This window comes from Podarcis melisellensis (genome assembly GCF_964234715.1).
Source record: "Podarcis melisellensis genome assembly, chromosome: 3".
Taxonomy (NCBI): domain Eukaryota; kingdom Metazoa; phylum Chordata; class Lepidosauria; order Squamata; family Lacertidae; genus Podarcis; species Podarcis melisellensis.
The window spans coordinates 34652653-34670199 of NC_138530.1; the positions used below are offsets into that span (position 1 = coordinate 34652653).

The following is a 17547-nucleotide window of genomic DNA, read 5'->3' on the forward strand; positions in this document are numbered from 1 at the left end:
AAGGGGGAGGGCCACCTTGATTCTTCTGTGCTTGTTTGAATAAATAGGGTGCTCACTGCCAGCTTCCCTTGTGCACGCTAGTCTCACGTGGTCTGATACCTGTCCTTCTCACCTTTATCGTTTCCGCGCAGCACATCCATGGGAGCCGACCACCACCTCACTTTGTGTACGACCCCTCAGCCTTCGCCTTCCGATCCCTGAGCACCTTGAAGCCTCTGAGCCCGATAGCTCCAGTTGAAGAACCATCATGTGCCTACTGAAGGAGATAACGCCAAACTCTCAGGAATCCTCATTCCAACCAACTTCCCAGCAGGGACTGGGTGTGGGAGGGCATGTTTTTGGTTTTTTTGTTTTGCAATAACCACCAAGATTGTTGGTAACAGGAGATGGGTGGCTTTTCTCTTGCCTGTTTTTCATGCCGTCGTAACTTCTGAAGATTTGCAGAAAGGGAATGTCTGTGCATTGAGCAAGCTCAGCTCATAAGCCATAGTACAATTATCAAGATGGTGTCTGATAACGCAGAAAGCTGTTTTTCTTACAATTAAAAGTTGGCATCTTGCCCTAGTGAATGAGCAGTGATCCATGTGGTGGAATGTGAAGAATAAGCAGGGTTCTACCATTTCCCTCCCCAAATCTAATGGGAGTTGTTCTCTGTAGCCCAGTGAACCTTGCCAAGAATTAGAATGCTCTCTGGTCTCATCAACTAAAGGTCAAGGTGGATCTGGCTTAGTTGCCCCTGGAGGGTGGACCAGATCTTCTTTGTGCAACCACATTACAAGGCTGGAACAAGAAGCACATTGAGGTTGTGCAGCCCCAGAGTTGCCTTGAGACACAGCACAAACACACACTTCTAGAGAACGTCCCAAAGGATTTTCTCATCTGCCGAGTTCACTAACATCACATGTTCTTGCCCTGTGCAGTCTAGAATATGCCATGGAGCCCCAGGATGTTCTATGTCTGGGCAGATGTTAGCCAGAAGGTACTCAGGAAAGAAGATGGGGCTGGAAGAGGCACAATTTCCTCTCACTTTGGCTAGAAAACCCCTTATTGAGCCATGAGAGCATCACTTCCTTGGGCGCCGTCCCCATCTGGCTGGGGAATATGTATGAAAACCATAAGTGCATGGTTGGGTTCCCAACCATGTGTCTGGCTCCATCCATGTGATCACACTGCTCACATCCTGCAGCTGCATGGGTTAGCACTGCAGGGGATAGAATAATGTGTGCTTGGGTTGCCTTTGATTTATATTCACTGCACTAGTTGAGATATAATAGGCACTGGGAGCAAACATCGGCTCTCAGCCGGCTGTTCAGTTGACTCTTTGTAGATCTGAGTGAGGAAGAGGAAGACAAAATATATTTTACTAACAGCATCTTTATGGGGGCCGGAATGCTGCTTTAACATGACTGCAGCCCCTTCTGCTCCACATTGATTATCTTTCTTCTTGCTTGTCTGCATTGATATAAGAGGGGCTAGTTTTTGGTGCTGTTAAATGGCCCAGATTTTACAGCAAGAATGGAGAACCTATGGTTCTCCAGGTGATGTTGGACTGCCACCTGTCCCAGCCAGCCTGGCTAATGGTTAGGGATGATGGGAGTTGTAGTCCAGGCAAATCTGGAGGGCCACAGAATTTGCTGCCTCTATTTACAGGGTCCCCTTGAAACCAGATGAAATCTACAGTGTCTCTTGGGCCTACACTGTTTTCTCTAGTTCTGTGATTTCAAAGATGTGTATTCAGACATCAGTCTGATCGGTGTACTATAATAATATGGCGTACAATCGAGCACCCATTTCTGATGTGTAATCACCATTTTTAATTTTGAAAAACATATATGCAAAACAATATTTGGGAAATGTGAGTCTGCCATAGCATGAACAACTTCTCTGAAACTTGGGGAGGAATTAAGGGCCGTGCTGTTCTGATCATTCCATCAGCGCAAGCTCGTCTGCTTGCCAAACAAAATTGCCCCCATCACCCCACACACTGTTCTAGGGGGTTCTTCTCCTGACCCCCCAGAGCAGATTTGGGGGAGATGCGGAGGAGGAGGGGGGAGCCCCATTGCACTGCCTTTGCACTAGCTCCTGCTAGCATGCTGGGTTAATTGAATCTGGGCCTTAGATCTTAATCTTGGCCATAGAACATATTCTGTATAGAAAAAGCCAACCTCAGTTGCTCATGTTCCCTTTGGAATCCCAAGTCCAGAATCTTTCAAAGAGTATGAGTTGACTCTGCTGCCTTAAGTCCTCCCTGCACATAGGTGGCAGTGGATGGAATGTTTGTGATAATAGAGTCAATGCTTTGGGTTGTTGTTGTTTTTTACTGCCCCATCCCATGAAAGAAAAATTCGGTGGTGTGCACAGCCTTCTTTTCACCAGCATCAATGAAATAAAAAGCAGGCTGCTTTTTGTCCGCTGGCTTGCTCTGATAAGAACAAAATCAATGAGGAATGAAATAAGGCAGGTCTTTTTTGGAAACATTTCCAGTTGAAAGAGGGGAAATTTGCTTCCTTGTCTTTTATTGCTATTTTTGCAGGCTCTATGGTCAACAATGCATGGTGGGATTTGTAATCTTTATGGGCTTTAGCCTCCCTATATGACAAGGGCAAATGTAACCTAGTTTGCCGTTTCTGCAAGTTAGGTTTGGCCTACAAACAGCCAGCATGAATCGTGGTCAGGAAAGGTTTGGGGTGCTACTTCCCCTGCCTAGAGCCAACTGCTTGTCCCACAGACACTACAGAGCGCTCCCCTCCCCCCTTGCTAAGCAGGATGACTATTTCTGATTGGCCCAGAATATGCCGTCCCAAATGATGCTCCAAGATGAAGGAATGGAGGGGAGACAAACCTCTGTTAATGTTGCCTTTCTTTAGTACTTTTGTAACATTTCTCTGTGGTTTTTCAATCAGAACAATAAAGTTACATTTTAACTGCTGCTATATTCACTGCTGGTTTTCTTGTCTCTGAGTTCCGAGGACATGAAAAGCAGGGTTTGAGTTTACTATTTCAAAATAGACAGGGCCCCCGGGACTCCCATGATTAAAATATTCCTCATCCCACAACAAGGGAGCCCGAGCAGCTTGACTGGAATCAGTCACGCAAGTTCAGGGAAGTTGCACAGGCTTGACCTTTGCAGCTTTTGCTGTAATAAAAGAAAAGGCTGCTTTTGCCACATTTTGCTGGTCAGCCTTGATGAGCAACAATTCTGCCCTGCCCCCAGAGGGAGTCATCAACCTTATATGCAACAGCTGTTTTGGTATTTCCACAGTGTTGTGAGGTCAGTGTGAGCAACTAGGTTACACATCTCACATACACGAAACAAGAGCCTGAAATGACTGTGTGTGTGTGCGCGCACGCAAATGACTGGCCACTGCCCTGCAGTGAGGAATTTTGGGGGTGTGTGTGCAAGGACTGGTTCACACAGCACTGAGAATGTGACTCCCTGCAGCTGATACTTAGAAAAGATTAGCCGTCTGCCAACAGTTTGCTGTTGAAAATTAGAAGAGACATTGCTGTGAGAATAGAATTATGGTCTATAGGCCAGGGTGGCAACCTGGGCTGTACTCCCTTGGTGAGAGGACAGGAATCGGAGATCATGTACCAGAGTTGGGCAGAAGTGACACTGAGGGTGGGCGTGGCCAAAACCAAAAGTTGGGTGGGTCACCCCTCTTCTCTCTTTCCCTCTCCCCCCTTCATCATCCATCCCCAGATCCAACCATTCATACTCAAGAGACAGTAATCTATCCCGTTCACACAGAAGCAGTCTTGAGGCATGAGAAGTTTGGCCTGAAGTTGATCAGTCCTTGACTACCCAATAGCTGCAAGCCTCAACTGAGATATTTGGTGAACATCTTTGAACAATTATGAAAGCTCTTCATATACATATATTACTCCCTTTTTCAGGAGAATAGTGCTATCAGTGTTAGCCAAGTCCTTTGTGTCTGGAAGTAGTGCATGCCATCAGCGAGAATTGCACCCATGATCAGCTGTACCCATGATCTGTATCTGAGTGCCAAACTATATATTACAGAAGGCATAAGGAAGTTATAGCCCTCTAAATGTTATTGGTCTTCAGTTCCCATCAGCCCCAGCCAGCATGGCTAATGGTCAGGATCTGGGATAATTGGTGTTGTCACCCAGCAGCGTTGGAGAGCACCAGATTCCTGATTTTCCCATCCACCACAAGGATCCCACCAAAAATCACCCCCAGGAGCTGCTATTTACCCCCCCCCCAAAGTGCTGTTTGCAGCTGGAGGGGCATTATCGAAAGGAATAGGAAACTCTTCCCAGACTGGACTGCCAACAACACCATTTTCTTTAAAATAAAAGTGGCCCAGTTAAGCACATGAATAAAAAGCATGAATAACATATAGTTTTGTCCGAGTGTCCCAAGTATAGCTGAAGGGCTGTTACTGGAGAGAATGCTGGACTACATAAAAATCTGGCCTGAACCAGCATGATCATTTTAATGCCAAGTTAATATGGTAGCTTTTTGGAAAAGGCTAAATAAAAATAAATAAATCAGTATTTATTTTAAAGGCTAGTTGTGCTGGCTGCAGTTTTGGATTACCTTTCCCACTGTGATTCACTATGATGGCATTTATATTGCTCATCTCCTGACTTCCATCTATGATGGAACTCAAGGTGACATATGTCAGTTTGCCAGGAGGTCTTGTGCAAGGCTGTTGCTTCATATGCCAACTTTGGGTTGTGGTTCAACAAGTCCTCTGATAATGTTGAACTGCTAGAGGATGAATGAAGTCCGGGTGGTACTAACATAGGAGCTGTAGTTCAGTGAATTTGTGCAGCTGCTCATATGTACGAAATCTACTGTGTGTGCCCAAAGGATGACAGTTGTTTTAAATGCCTTCTCTTTTGTTCAGAGAGGTTACTTCATGATGTAAACTGAGCACAGCTGGTCGGCGGTTGAGCTTGCGGTTAACAGAGCAGTTCCAGTAACATTTGAGTCCCAGCCCTCATCCTGTTGCCTCAGCGTGCAGGTGTTTCCCTTCAAAGGTGAAAGCAGCTTATTTAGATTCCAAAAAGGGGATGGATGCTCAGAACATAAACAGAGGCCAATGGCCCATTGAGTCCAGCATCCTGTTCTCAGAGGGGTCAACCTACAAGCAGGACCACAGCGTAAGAGCGCTCTCCTCTCCTGTTTCCAGCAACTGGTATTCAGAAGTATTACTGCCTCCTGACGGTTGAGGCAGAACATGGCTAGTAGACATCAAGGTAAAAGGTAAAAAGGTAAAGGAAGAAGAAGAAGAAGAAGAAGAAGAAGAAGAAGAAGAAGAAGAAGAAGAAGAGAAGGAGGAGTTTGGATTTGATATCCCGCCTTTCACTCCCTTTAAGGAGTCTCAAAGCGGCTAACATTCTCCTTTCCCTTCCTCCCCCACAACACTCTGTGAGGTGAGTGGGGCTGAGAGACTTCAGAGAAGTGTGACTGGCCCAAGGTCACCCAGCAGCTGCAGGTGGAGGAGCGGAGACGCGAACCCAGTTCCCCAGATTACGAGACTACCGCTCTTAACCACTACACCACACTGGCTCTCAGCGGTTAACACCACACTAAGAAGCATCTGTTTTCCCTTAAAAAAAAATCTTCAGCATCCAGCCTCGGGGTGAGTTCTGTATAACTCAGAAGTTTGCACATGGTATTGTGAGCATTAGTTGGTCCCAATAAAGCTATTGATTTCCTGGGGTGTGTGTGTAAAGGACCCATGGACAGTTACATCCAGTCAAAGGCGACTATGGGGTGTGGTGCTCATCTCATTTTCAGGCCGAGGGAGCCGGCGTTTGTCCACAGACAGCTTTCTGAGTCATGTGGCCAGCATGACTAAACCGCTTCTGGCACAACGGCACACCATGATGGAAACCAGAGCGCATGGAAATGCCATTTACCTTCCCGCCGCAGCAGTACCTATTTATCTACTTGCACTGGCATGCTTTCAAACTGCTAGGTTGGCAGGAGCTGGGAGAAAGCAATGGGAGCTCACTCCTGGCTGTTGAGGCAGAACACAACTATCATGGCTAGTAGATATAAGTAGCCTTATTTGCCATGTATTTGTCCAGGCCTCTGTTAAAGCCATCCAAGATGGTGGACTTCACTGCCTCTTGCGCAAGCGAGTCCTATAGTTTAAGTGCTGTGTGCAGAAGTAATTTATTTCCTCTGTCCTGAATCTTGTAGTCTTGGATGCTTTACCAGTTTTAGTGTTAATGAGAGCAGGAGAAAAGCTTTCCTTTATGCCTTTCCTCCATGCTGTGCATAATTTTACAAAGTGTTATCATGTTGCCTCTTCCTCGCCTTTTCTTTAAACCATGGGTAGGCAAACTAAGGCCTTGGGTCGGATTCGGCCCAATCGCCTTCTAAATCTGGCCCGTGAATCAGCATCTTTTTACATGAGTAGAATGTGTGCTTTTATTTAAAATGCATCTCTGGGTTATTTGTAGGGCATAGGAATTCATTCATTTTTTTCTCTATTCAAAATATAGTCTAGCCCCTCACAAGGTCTGAGGGACAGTGGACCAGCCCCCTGCTGAAAAAGTTTGCTGACTCCTGTTTTAAACTAAAAAGCCCTTGAACACTGCAACCTCTCTCCATAAGGCTCCACCCACTTAATAAATTTGGTTGTCCTTTTGGGAAGCTTTTCTTGTGGTGTTTTCCTCAACCCTACGAAATGTTCTCCAGCCTCCAGCCTCTGTACCTCCTGATCTGCAAAAGCACCACAGGAAGAGTTAGCCCACAACATCTTCTCCTGAGCTTTAATCTGAAATGTGGGGAGCCAGGGAGGCTGACTACCAAGTGGCGTAAGATTTTGTTTTAAGGCCTCCCCTAAAAAAACTGGATTAAACACAGGCACTATAAACGTGATTCTTAACAGGGATAACCCCCAGTGAGACCAGGCTTAAATAATACCTTGAATGGTTTTACAGCTATAGAGTTGCTGAGAATCGACATCTTTTGCGAACGTTTCAAAGGGGCGAGTGCATTTCTATTTCTTTCCTTGTTGTCGTGTTCTCTCTTAATGAGCTCCTTCCTTGCACTTGCTGAACAACTCAACAGCTCCTTGCAGCCACTGTTTTCTCTCTTGCATCCAATGCTGCTAATCAAGCCACTTACGCTCCTAGACTCGACAGCAAATCATTTCAGCAATTACTACCCAAGAACAATAAAATGCTACTGTTTTTTTCCCCTGGTGTCATTAGCGTGTCCCAGACATTGTGTTCTCCTGCTTTGACGTGCAGTAATAGTCCCGTCCAAATGCATTGCCCGCCGCATTGCAGCTTCCCAGCTGTGCCAGCTTCCCAGCCACAATGGCTTCTCCCTCCTCGGAGACGCTGTTAATTTTCAATTGGAGCCCTCCAATCCGCTCCTGCTACTTGGGGAGTTGCTGTTTAGCCTGTGATTTGCCTAATTTAGTATTCTAATTACTGAATTGGCTGGGCAGCCATCTGTCTGCTACGTGAAGTTCCTTGCAACCCCATTCCGAGTATGAGGCCAGTGAAGTTGTAGGGAATACTGAAGACCCATTTAGTCTCTGTAAGGAAAACGAACCTTTGGAGCATTGTCAACGAATCCAGAAAGGGTGGCTTCCTCTTAAGTTTCAGGAGCTCTTAACCTTTCTTCTGGGCTCAGCTGGTCAAATTTTCTCTGTCTTCTGCACACATTGCCAAAAAGGAGAATTTGTTCCTGGTAAAAGAGGACAAAAGAGGGGAAGATTTGCATATAATTTGCATATGCTAATGTATATGCATACACGCATATTTCAATGTAATTACTGTAATTTAAACATCATTCAGCCCTGACACTGAGGTCCAGCACTAAGGGCCTTTTGGTGGTTCTCATACTGCGAGAAGTGAAGCTACAGGGAACCAGGCAGAAGGCCTTCTCAGTAGTGGCACCCACCCTGTGGAACACCCTCCCATCAGATGGCAAGCAGATGAGTAACTATATAGCAGCCCTGTATAGGGAAGCTTTTTAATGTGTATGCTTTATTATTATTTTATATATGTTGGAAGGCACCCAGAGTGGCTGGGGAAACCCAGTCAGATGGGTGGCATAATATTGTAGTTGTTCTTATTCAATAGTAAATAAATAACAACAACAACAACACAAAAGCCAAATCATTGGCACTTTCAAAGTGCTCAATATTAAAAGCATGTATTTGTCTGGCATTGGAAGGACAACAAAATTGGTGCCAGGTAAGCTTCACTTGAAAGAACAATGGGCGGACACCACAGAATCTACTTGGATCCCACTGACTTCACAAAGTATCTTATATTTGAAGCTGTATATATCAAAGTGCAGTTAGGGCCAGCCTTTGAGATGCCCTGAATGGAGTTCCATTCTGTCTTTGGCTGTTGAGTCTTCATTCCTGAACTCTGTAGTCTTCTTACCACTGCTGCAACCATCATTGAAGATCCATTGAAGTCCAGATTAGTCTCTTCCAGTTGCCAGGTGTTTCTTGGGAGCAATCCTCATTTGCCTTCTTCAGCCCTCTGCTCAGCTCCTCTGTAGAGTTAGCACTTGGAAGCAAGTGCTCCACTTGCCCAATGGCTGGGCCAGCTGTGGCATTTAGATGTTGTAGCAATGGAAACTCTGAATGAGATGTTGGGAAATTAAAATAAAACCTCAGTGTTATGAAAACTAACCAAATGATTCAGGCCTAGGAAACTTGCAGCATTACAACAGTTGACATTTGGGCCAAAGAAAGAGTCCCAGCTACCTACACCCTGATTTGGATCATTGAAGGTTCTTTTTTCCCCTTCCAATTCCTCAAAGTTTCTCAAGAGCAGTTCAGACAATTGTGCAACTGAATTATTGTTGACCTGTCTGTTTTTTTCCTTCAGGTTCACATCTGCTTCAAAACATGTGTTGATGGTTATGCAGGAATCAGATTGGGCCAGCAAGGATTCAGTAGGCTTTGCTGCTGCTGGCTGGGTTCAAATCTAGCTTATTAAACATGTATTTGTCAATGCAGACTGTTAAAAGCAGCATTGTGGAAATATTTGATGTATAACACTTATGTCGAAAGTATGGTAAAATATCTAGATTCCCCATAGTCCATGTTGTATACATTCCATTCTTTGGAAAAGGATGGAAAGAAACAGGTTCTGTATTTGAATTCTTCATCCAGATTCTGTAATCTGAATAAATCACTGCTATCAAGCAAAATGGAAAATATTCAGGGCAACTTCCAATTGCCTTGCCGCTTTCCCCAGGAAACAAATGGCAATTGGGTTTTCTGCAGATTGCTGTTTGTTCCAATTTGGTGCTAAAGAGCAGGTTTTCCAGGGGAAAGCGGCAAGACAAAGGCAAAACTGCTTAGAGCCATGCTTTGTAGGCCCAGGACAAGCGGGAGTATGGCTGAGCCCTCAGTGTGCATAATGCCTCCTGCTATTGATAAGAACAATATTGAACTACTCTGACCTCATTCATGACCAACTTCTGATATATCGCCATCCACTGCTCACATGACTTCAAGCTTATATTTGCAGAAACCCAAACTTGCTTGAAAGAGCAAAAGCTGGCATTCTTAGCATGCAGAATTTTGTATCCGGCACAGAATTCCATGCTTGCACAGATCCACAGAACAGACAGATCGCTGGAGCCAGTTGTCTTTGTTAACTGCTGACAGAAATAATAGAAACCTCTTAACAACCACAAAGGAGTATTGGGATTCAGATATATGCATACCAGAGAGTTCTCTAGCTGTCTGTCCTCTTCTTTCCAGTGCTGTGTTCAGTCTGGAATGCTGCCGTGTCTAGCAGTTGCCATTCATACCCCTACAGAGGAATGGATGGCATAAATCAGGGTTGGGCAGCTGGCAGTCCTCAATGCTGATGGACTCCAACTCCCATCCTCCCTGATCATTTGCTAGCCTAATTAGGGATGATAGGAGTTGGAGTCCAAGTGCTTCTGGAAGGGCACAAATTTCTTTACCTTGATTTAGATGGATAAATAGGCCAGGTACTAATAATAAGAATAATTATGATGATGATGACAATTGCTGGAAAGGCCAAAGGTTTATTTCAGGCATAGGCAAACTTGGCCCTCCAGATGTTTTGGGACTGCAACTCCCATCATCCTTAGCTAACAGGACCGGTGGTCAGGGATTAAGGGAGTTGTAGTTCCAAAACATCTGGAGGGCAGAGTTTGTCTATGCCTGGTGTATTTGAATGGCCACAAAAATTGCTCATGAAGATGGCCTTAGCCTTCATTGACTACTCCTGTGATAGAGAGTTATTTCTTTATGATCCTTGAAAACAGGTATCTCAAGCATGCTCAAATTAACTGCTTCAATCCATCAACAATATAACACAATATATATTACAACTTGAATTAAGCTTGTTTGCTGGGGGTATATGGTAGCCAAATTCAGGACCCCTGTTCATTGCAATCACGGAAGATAGGAATATAAGAGCTGTCTTATGTGAAGTCTGATCACAGGTCCATCTAGTTCAGTACTGTCTACTCTGACTGGCAATGGCTCTCCATGGTTTCAGCCAGGGGACATTCTCAGTTTTAGCTGGAGATGTCCAGGATTGAACCAGGAACCTTCTGCATGCAAGGCAGATGCACTACATCTCCAGATAAAATTGAGAATATCCCCTGGCTGAAACCATTGAGAACCATGGTTTGTTTCCATGTGTAGACAAACACAAGCTTTCAAATTCCACAGGAGTCTCCACCATTCATCTGTGTTCTAGAAAAGTGCACATTAAAATATCTGCTTTGTTTCTCTTGCAGGCCCAGTGCTTAAGAGAAGATTTAAAACAGCCAGCCTTTGCAGTTTGCATCACTCAGCTGGCATCACTCCGTCTGGCTTCGGAAAGCCATAGCAGTGTCTCCTCTTGCATGCTGCCCTTGAACTGCCGCAAGTGTGAGTGGTGACGGCTCAAGCTGGCATTTCACCCACTTGGCTGCGGGAGAGAAGAAAGGGATCATGGGGAAAAACCAGCCTCCAACTGGCTGCTGTCAGATTGGCAGCCGTTTCTCACATTACAGGGAAGGGAGCAATGCTGTAAGTTGCCTTAGGTCCTGCACTGAGAGAAAGGTGGGATATGCAAGGTAATGAAATGAAATGAAAGCAGCAGCCAGGCTAAGTGCACCCTGTCTTGTCTATGGGATCACTGTGGTAACAGTCGGCCCTAAAGGACATTAGAATGATAGATGGGCCATCTACCTTGTGCTCACCTGCTGGAGGTGAGGTTGCAAAATGAATGATGAGAAAATTACAGCTGAGCAAGCCTTGACTCTGCAGGGCGTGGGCAGAGCACATTCCTAGCAGACAAGGGAAATAAATCCAGCCCTTTGGTTATCTCCCCGTGCATAACCCCAACACATATTTCTGCTATGCACTCCACTTCTGGGGTTATGATGTGGGCAAACCCATTGCGGCTTTCCTTCATGTCATGAGATACCCACTGCTTTTACTTCCCCTGCTTGTAGATTGCAATGCCATGATCAGCTCTTGCGCCAAGAACAGTCTGGCATAATGGGGAAAGGTTCCTTTGAGCAAAAGCAGAGTGCCATTCTTCCCTCTGAAGGTATTCATTTCTAAAAGCTGAGGATCAGAGCTTTAGCTAGGTTGCTTTAGAACCTAAGTACAAAAAGCACGACTGAGTTGTAGATCTGATGCACTTCCAGGTGAGGGCTTAATAATAATAATAATAATAATAATAATAATAATAATAATAATAATAATAATACCCCGCCCATCTGGCTGGATTTCCCCAGCCACTCTGGGCGGCTTCCAACAAAACACTAAAATACAACAACCTATTAAACATTAAAAGCTTGCCTAAACAGGGCTGCCTAAACAGGGCATTGTAAATTCAGGTATCACACATGGATCATTGGCAGCAGTTTTTAAAAAGCACTTTTTGCGTTTCTCTCAGGGTAAATCTGCATTGGATTTGGAGCGGATTGGAATATAGGCTGGTGTTTTGATGGCAAGGACATCATGTGGGCTCTGCAAAACAAAAAACAAAACACCTTGCGTAGATGAGTAGCACCCACCCCACAATAAACACCTGTCTGAAACTGCCCTTGGTCTTGTAAAAAAAAAAAGGAGGAAACTGCATCAGCAGGAGATGAAAGAGCAGAGGGACTTATCAAACAAGAAAAAGCCTACTGGTGCACCAGTGCCTGGGGACAATGATGCAGACACGTGTCTGAAGGGCAGGGGTGGGGAGCGCATAAAAGCAAAAACTGAGCAAAGATGGGGAAGCTATGACACACACACACCTCTGGGAGACTGGGGGGAGGAGCGGAGATGGTCACAGCAGGAAGGGGAAACTCCTTGAATTCTTCAGCAACCTGCCTCATCTCTGCTTCTGCCTCTTGAGTCTGGACTGCTGTCTGCCACAGCCTCTTCCTGCTCACTAAACCCTGTTGCCTCTTCAGCATCCACCTCCTCCTGCTCATAGCTGTCAACGTATCCCTTTTCTTGTGAGGAATCCTATTCGGAATAAAGGAATTTCCCCTAAAAAAAGGGAAAAGTTGACAGCTGTGCTCTAGCTTCCAGTCTGCCTGCCTCCCCTTTGACCATTCATTGCTATCCTACCACCAATCCCTGGCTCTGAGCCGTCTTTTGTTGGAGGTTCCCTCAGGAGTTCTCCAACTGCCTCCCTCCACTCCTCTGCATCCAGCCAGTCAATCACACCGGCATCTCCAGGTACGTCTGGGGAAGGCATCTGTCGGAAAACCATTTAGTATAGACAGTACTGAGTCAGATGTAGAGAGCACTGTAGTAACACCCAGCTAACTCGGTGTAAGTCAGCTGCCGGTGTTCCCACTCTGTTAACAACGAAAGTGTTAAGTAATATTCTTTTCAAGCTCTTGTTCCGAACAGTTTATATAGCACACGGTACAAATGAGCAAACATGCTGCCCTAGAGAGGCGACAACTTATCTGGAGGGTGTACATAATCAGGCATTTCAGAAGGAAAAGAATGCAAGTTATTTACCATTAAATCTGTTGCTGCAGGGAAAGATTTCTAAAACCCCTTCGCCAAGCAAGCTCCTTCCCCGCTCCTGGAAGGTTTCTCCGGCTTCAAAACAGCACCAGCTCATTAAAAGGCAGGGCAGCCAGGCTTCCATTGCAGTCTCACACTTTTTCTTTCAGAGTTTGCGGTTTTATATGGGTCTCCTGCAATCCCCACCCTGCCTCCATCCCCCAAAGCATCCACTTGACTGCCTAGGAACCTACAGCACCATCGGCTGAGAAAGCTGTGGCAAAGAACGAACTCCCTCAAGTTTGGAGCCCTGGAGGGCAACCATGTTGAAACTATCATTGTTTCGGCCCATGTCTTTCATTAAAGGCTGCCAGATAAATATTTACAGCTGGTCATGGGAGGAGGCAAGTTGGAGGGACCTCGGCACATTTTTCTTCATTTCACTGCTCATCTGGCGTAGGCTTTTGCATCTATGCAATATTACATTGAATTTGTCGTTGCTGTTGTCATCTTGGTGCATTAAGAATTGTGAGCTTTCATTTCAAAATAAGCCGTATCTGAATCCCACTGTATTACCAACATGGCAACGTCTTGTAGAGGTTTTAAGGCATATGCCAGAACATAGTCCTTGGTGTTTAATGAATCCCAAATTTCAAGGGAGCTCCTCCCTGCCTGTTTTTGAATTGTGTTACATCTGGTAGTCTCCCGCCTACCCTGGAAATCTGAGATGCCCTGTGTCAATGTGGCTTCTGGCCTTGTGGTGCTGCTATGGAATGCCAGGTCAGTCTTGTTATGTACTGAAGTTCTCACCCTGGGCCAGCAGGGTCATACTGTAGATAGTTATGCAAATGAAGGATCGAAAGTGACATTCAGTGATTGGATAGTTTTAGAAAGTTGTTACAGTAACGTGGTACTGGAACTCTATATAAGCAGGCTGACTGGGCCCTTCAGTTCAGTTCTGTCCTGGCCTGTGAATAAACGAGAGCTGTTTGAAGAATCACTGTGTCGTCTGATATGTTCACACACAACTTAACAAGTCTGCAATATCTTCATACATAACTGACAAAGTGGGCCTCAGTCCACAAAAGCTTATTCTACAATAAATAAATCTATGAGTCTTTAATCTGTGAGTCTTTAAGGTGTTTTTGGTGTAATGGACTATCATGGCTGCTGCTCTGGAAATTGCACTTGGTTCTAGTGGGACAAGTTGGGAATACTGTTGGTGTTGTGCCCATCCCATCCCACCAAACTGTCTCCCTGAGATCACCAAGCTGGTCTTGGATCGGGTGCTGAGGGCCCGCTGGATGATTGTCCTGGGTGTCGTCAACTTCCATGCAAAGGCTGCCTCATCAGAAATGGCTCAGGACTTGAAAGTGTGAACTTAAGAGTGCACTCCAGAGTTTTTCTTTTGAAGATGGGTTACCTGACATCAAGCTAGTGTCCGGTGATCACAGTCTCACCGGAATGGCTTCAAGGCTGTGCACCCATGTTAATGGGAGAACCTGAGGTGGACCCCATGCCAGGACACAGCCTTCATTGAGTCCCTGAGAGTCCTAACCACGGAAATTGAATGCAGTCTAACCTACTGGTTTAAGCCCAGTTTAACCTACTTTGCCTCTCCACGGATGACATTCTTAGGATGATATATTTGATATATTTATAAATTTGTGCATGGCAATAAGTGAATCTGATCAATCTGCATTGAAAAAATGCTATTTTGATGTTACTCTGAAGGGAAAGGTTACGTGATGGGATGCAGCAATTTTGGCTTCCTGGCATGGCTATAACCACAATTTTCAATCCATGCAGCTTTCAGCGAGTCAAAGTGTTCATTGAGCATCAACTGGAATAAAAGAGCTTTGGAGATGTTTAAAAGGAGCCTGAAAAACTGTCATGGAGAATGGGGGAGGTAAAAACAATCCATAATAGACAGCTAGGGATTCAGCATACTGTTTAGGTCTCCTGCCTGTGATATACAACCTACATCTGTCCAAACACAGACCCCCTTCCTTTGCTTGCCGAGATGAATCAACAACAGCTCAGCAATGATCGTTTCCAGCTCACACCGAGGCCTACAGATTAGAACACTCCGGATTCCACTTGTCAAACTGTCTCGCTAGGACTTGGCCTGCGTTGGGTTTCATGGTTTGTTTTTAAAACTCCCTCAGAGATATTCATATGAAATTGACTTGTGTTAGAAAGTTTATTTGGTTTTGGGATCCAGTAGGCCAAGACAGGGAAACTGGGAGGAAAGGGAAGGCATGTAGAGATCTCTGTCCCACAGCCTTAGGGGAAGGGTAGCTCAGAGCTTGAGCATCTGCTTTGCTGAGATGCTGAGTTCAGTCCCAGCATCTCCAGAGAGCCCTGTCTGAAACCCTGGAGAGCCTCTGCCAGTCAGTGATGGGGGAACCATATACACCACCTTGAGCTCCTTGGAGGAAAAGGTAGGATAAAAAAAGTAATAAGAAATTAAAAAGCAAGCAAGGCAATACAGCATCTCTTTTTCCATTCATGCTTCTGCAGGCAATATTAACCCAAAGCACCCCCTGACACAGCAATTCTTCTGGGATTTAATTACTGGATTGTTTTATTTGTGTGAGAAATTCTTCATTCAGTGGATAGGAAGGAGGATGAATCAAAGAACAGGGTTAAAAGTTGTATAAATATGAGCATTTTGCAACTCCCAAGTGCTTGACATTCCAAGTGAAATAATTTTTACCAGGCCTACTATTTGGTATGTGGTTAGATATTTACCTGTGCCATACCAGAACTGTACTGCGTTAACTCCTCCATGGGTCAGCAGGGTGCAATGCGTTAATTAAAGCATGTGATGGTGGCAAGGAAGGAAGAATTTCTTGGGGGAAAGGGTTCATGCCACATATGAAAGGAAGAATGATGCTTTGATCTGTTTATTTTAGGGAATATATTGCTTGCTTCACCAGCGCCCATTCTCTTCAAAGGGCCTCAGACTCATTGTCTCAGCAGAAATCTGGAGTTGTTTGTAGTGGATTAACAAAGGATGGATTAAGAAAGCCAAAAAGCCACACAGTGGACTAAATATCTAAGGATGCAGTCAACGGCTGGGTATATGTGTTGTGTTTTTATTTCCCCTATTTCAGAAATGCTGTGGTTTCTTTCCTTCCCTCTCCGTTGAAATCCAGCACCTGTTTTGCCACCTTATGGAGAAGCCAAAATTGTCCGGTCAATGTGCTATATGCATGTTTACTTGGAACTAAACCTCACTCGGTGCAATGGGACTTAGCACATAGTACTAATCTTTGCAACCTTCTTCGAAGGGAGACTTGGCCTGCTGGCCAAATGTAGCCCTCCGGGCCATTCTCTCTGGACCCCGGGATGCTCCCCACACCATGCTCCTCACTAGCCTTGCTCCACACTTCCCTCATTTTCTCCAGTTGGAATGTTTCTTTGAACTGTGATGATGCTTCTTGCGGAACTTGATTGAGAGATTGATGGGTGGCAGCAGCATAGAAACCACTGGCTTTTGCGCAGCTGCAATGGAGCCCACTGGACAAACACAAGAGCTACATGTACTGCTCCTCTCCCCTTTGCCTCTGGCTGCTACCTTGCACTGGCCCCTGGCAGGTTCCCTGCAAGGAAATGCGGCCCTTGTGCTGGAAAGGTCCCCTTGGTATCAGTACAGATGGAGAGTGGGCTATAAGAAATATTTTCAAGAATAAGCAAGCGCGCTAATAAATCACTGCTGAGGTACATCCACAATTGTGAGGTGTCACAAACTGTTACCATTGTTGAAGTAAGTGCAGTACAATTGCAGCTAAGAAGCTCAAATGATATACAGTGGACCCTCTAGTTATGTACTGCTCTGGATACGTAACTTTTGGGTTACGAATGCGGCAAACCCGGAGGTGTATGCTGCACATGTGCAGAAGCAGCGCCTCTGCCTACGGACTTTCCGGGTTGCGGACAGACTCCCAGAACGAATTTAATTCGTATCCGGAGGGTCCACTGTATATGACCGAAACCCTTTTTTGGAAATTAAACCAATGTCCAGACTTTAGCATTCAAAAACTTTACTTACAGAAACATATAGTTGTAGATGAATCAAAATATATTTACCGTCAAGCATGGGCTTACAGTTTCTTTTTCTATCTTCCAAACAACTGTGTTTTCCTCTTTTTCCAGAGCTCAGTACTGAGCCTTCTGTATCACAATTAGGCTATGCCTTGCAGCTCCTTTGAGAGATAACAACTTTTACCTTCTCCTGCAGCTTTGCTCTCTTTCAAGCAAAGAAGCACTCCAACACTCTATGGAACTTAGCAGTGTTTACAGTGGATTCTAAAACACAGCCATCTTGCTTTACATAAAATGGAGTCTCTCTTTAACTAGATACTTCCCATGTGACCAATGTTAGCCAACCACATGAGAACTACTGGAGAGAACTTTCTAGAATTCAGTTGCCAGCCAATCAAATTTAAACACATAGTAATGCATACAAGCATTTACAATTGCCGTGAACTAAATTACTAAACTTAGCAACCATTGGCTAGGAACTACCTCTGATGTCACAATAGGTAATGGCAGATGAGTGGATATAAAAGGGCCTTTTCCTCTTCCC

General features: G+C 45.0%; 1 protein-coding gene and 2 long non-coding RNA genes across 7 annotated transcripts in view; 1 reads left to right on the forward strand and 2 right to left on the reverse strand.

Moving 5' to 3' along the window:
• The window catches only part of LOC309365841 (uncharacterized protein), a 62676-nt gene extending 59743 nt beyond the window's left edge, over positions 1 to 2933 (forward strand). For all 5 annotated transcript variants that reach the window (XM_081904369.1, XM_081904370.1, XM_081904368.1 and 2 more), the window contains one exon: positions 132 to 2933. In XM_081904369.1, the coding sequence (XP_081760495.1) occupies positions 132 to 260 (129 nt within the window). In that variant the 3' untranslated portion in view covers positions 261 to 2933. The remainder of the gene's footprint in view (positions 1 to 131) is intronic.
• A 1915-nt stretch (positions 2934 to 4848) lies between these two features.
• LOC309366066 lies at positions 4849 to 7666 on the reverse strand. Its single transcript, XR_014166461.1, has 2 exons — positions 7550 to 7666; positions 4849 to 5002 (listed from the first exon to the last, which is right to left on the reverse strand). It is a non-coding gene; the product is annotated as an uncharacterized lncRNA (long non-coding RNA).
• On the reverse strand, positions 7658 to 17327 carry LOC309366065. The gene is made up of 3 exons (XR_014166460.1): positions 17188 to 17327; positions 9692 to 9780; positions 7658 to 7684 (listed from the first exon to the last, which is right to left on the reverse strand). It is a non-coding gene; the product is annotated as an uncharacterized lncRNA (long non-coding RNA).
• Positions 17328 to 17547: the final 220 nt, after the last annotated feature.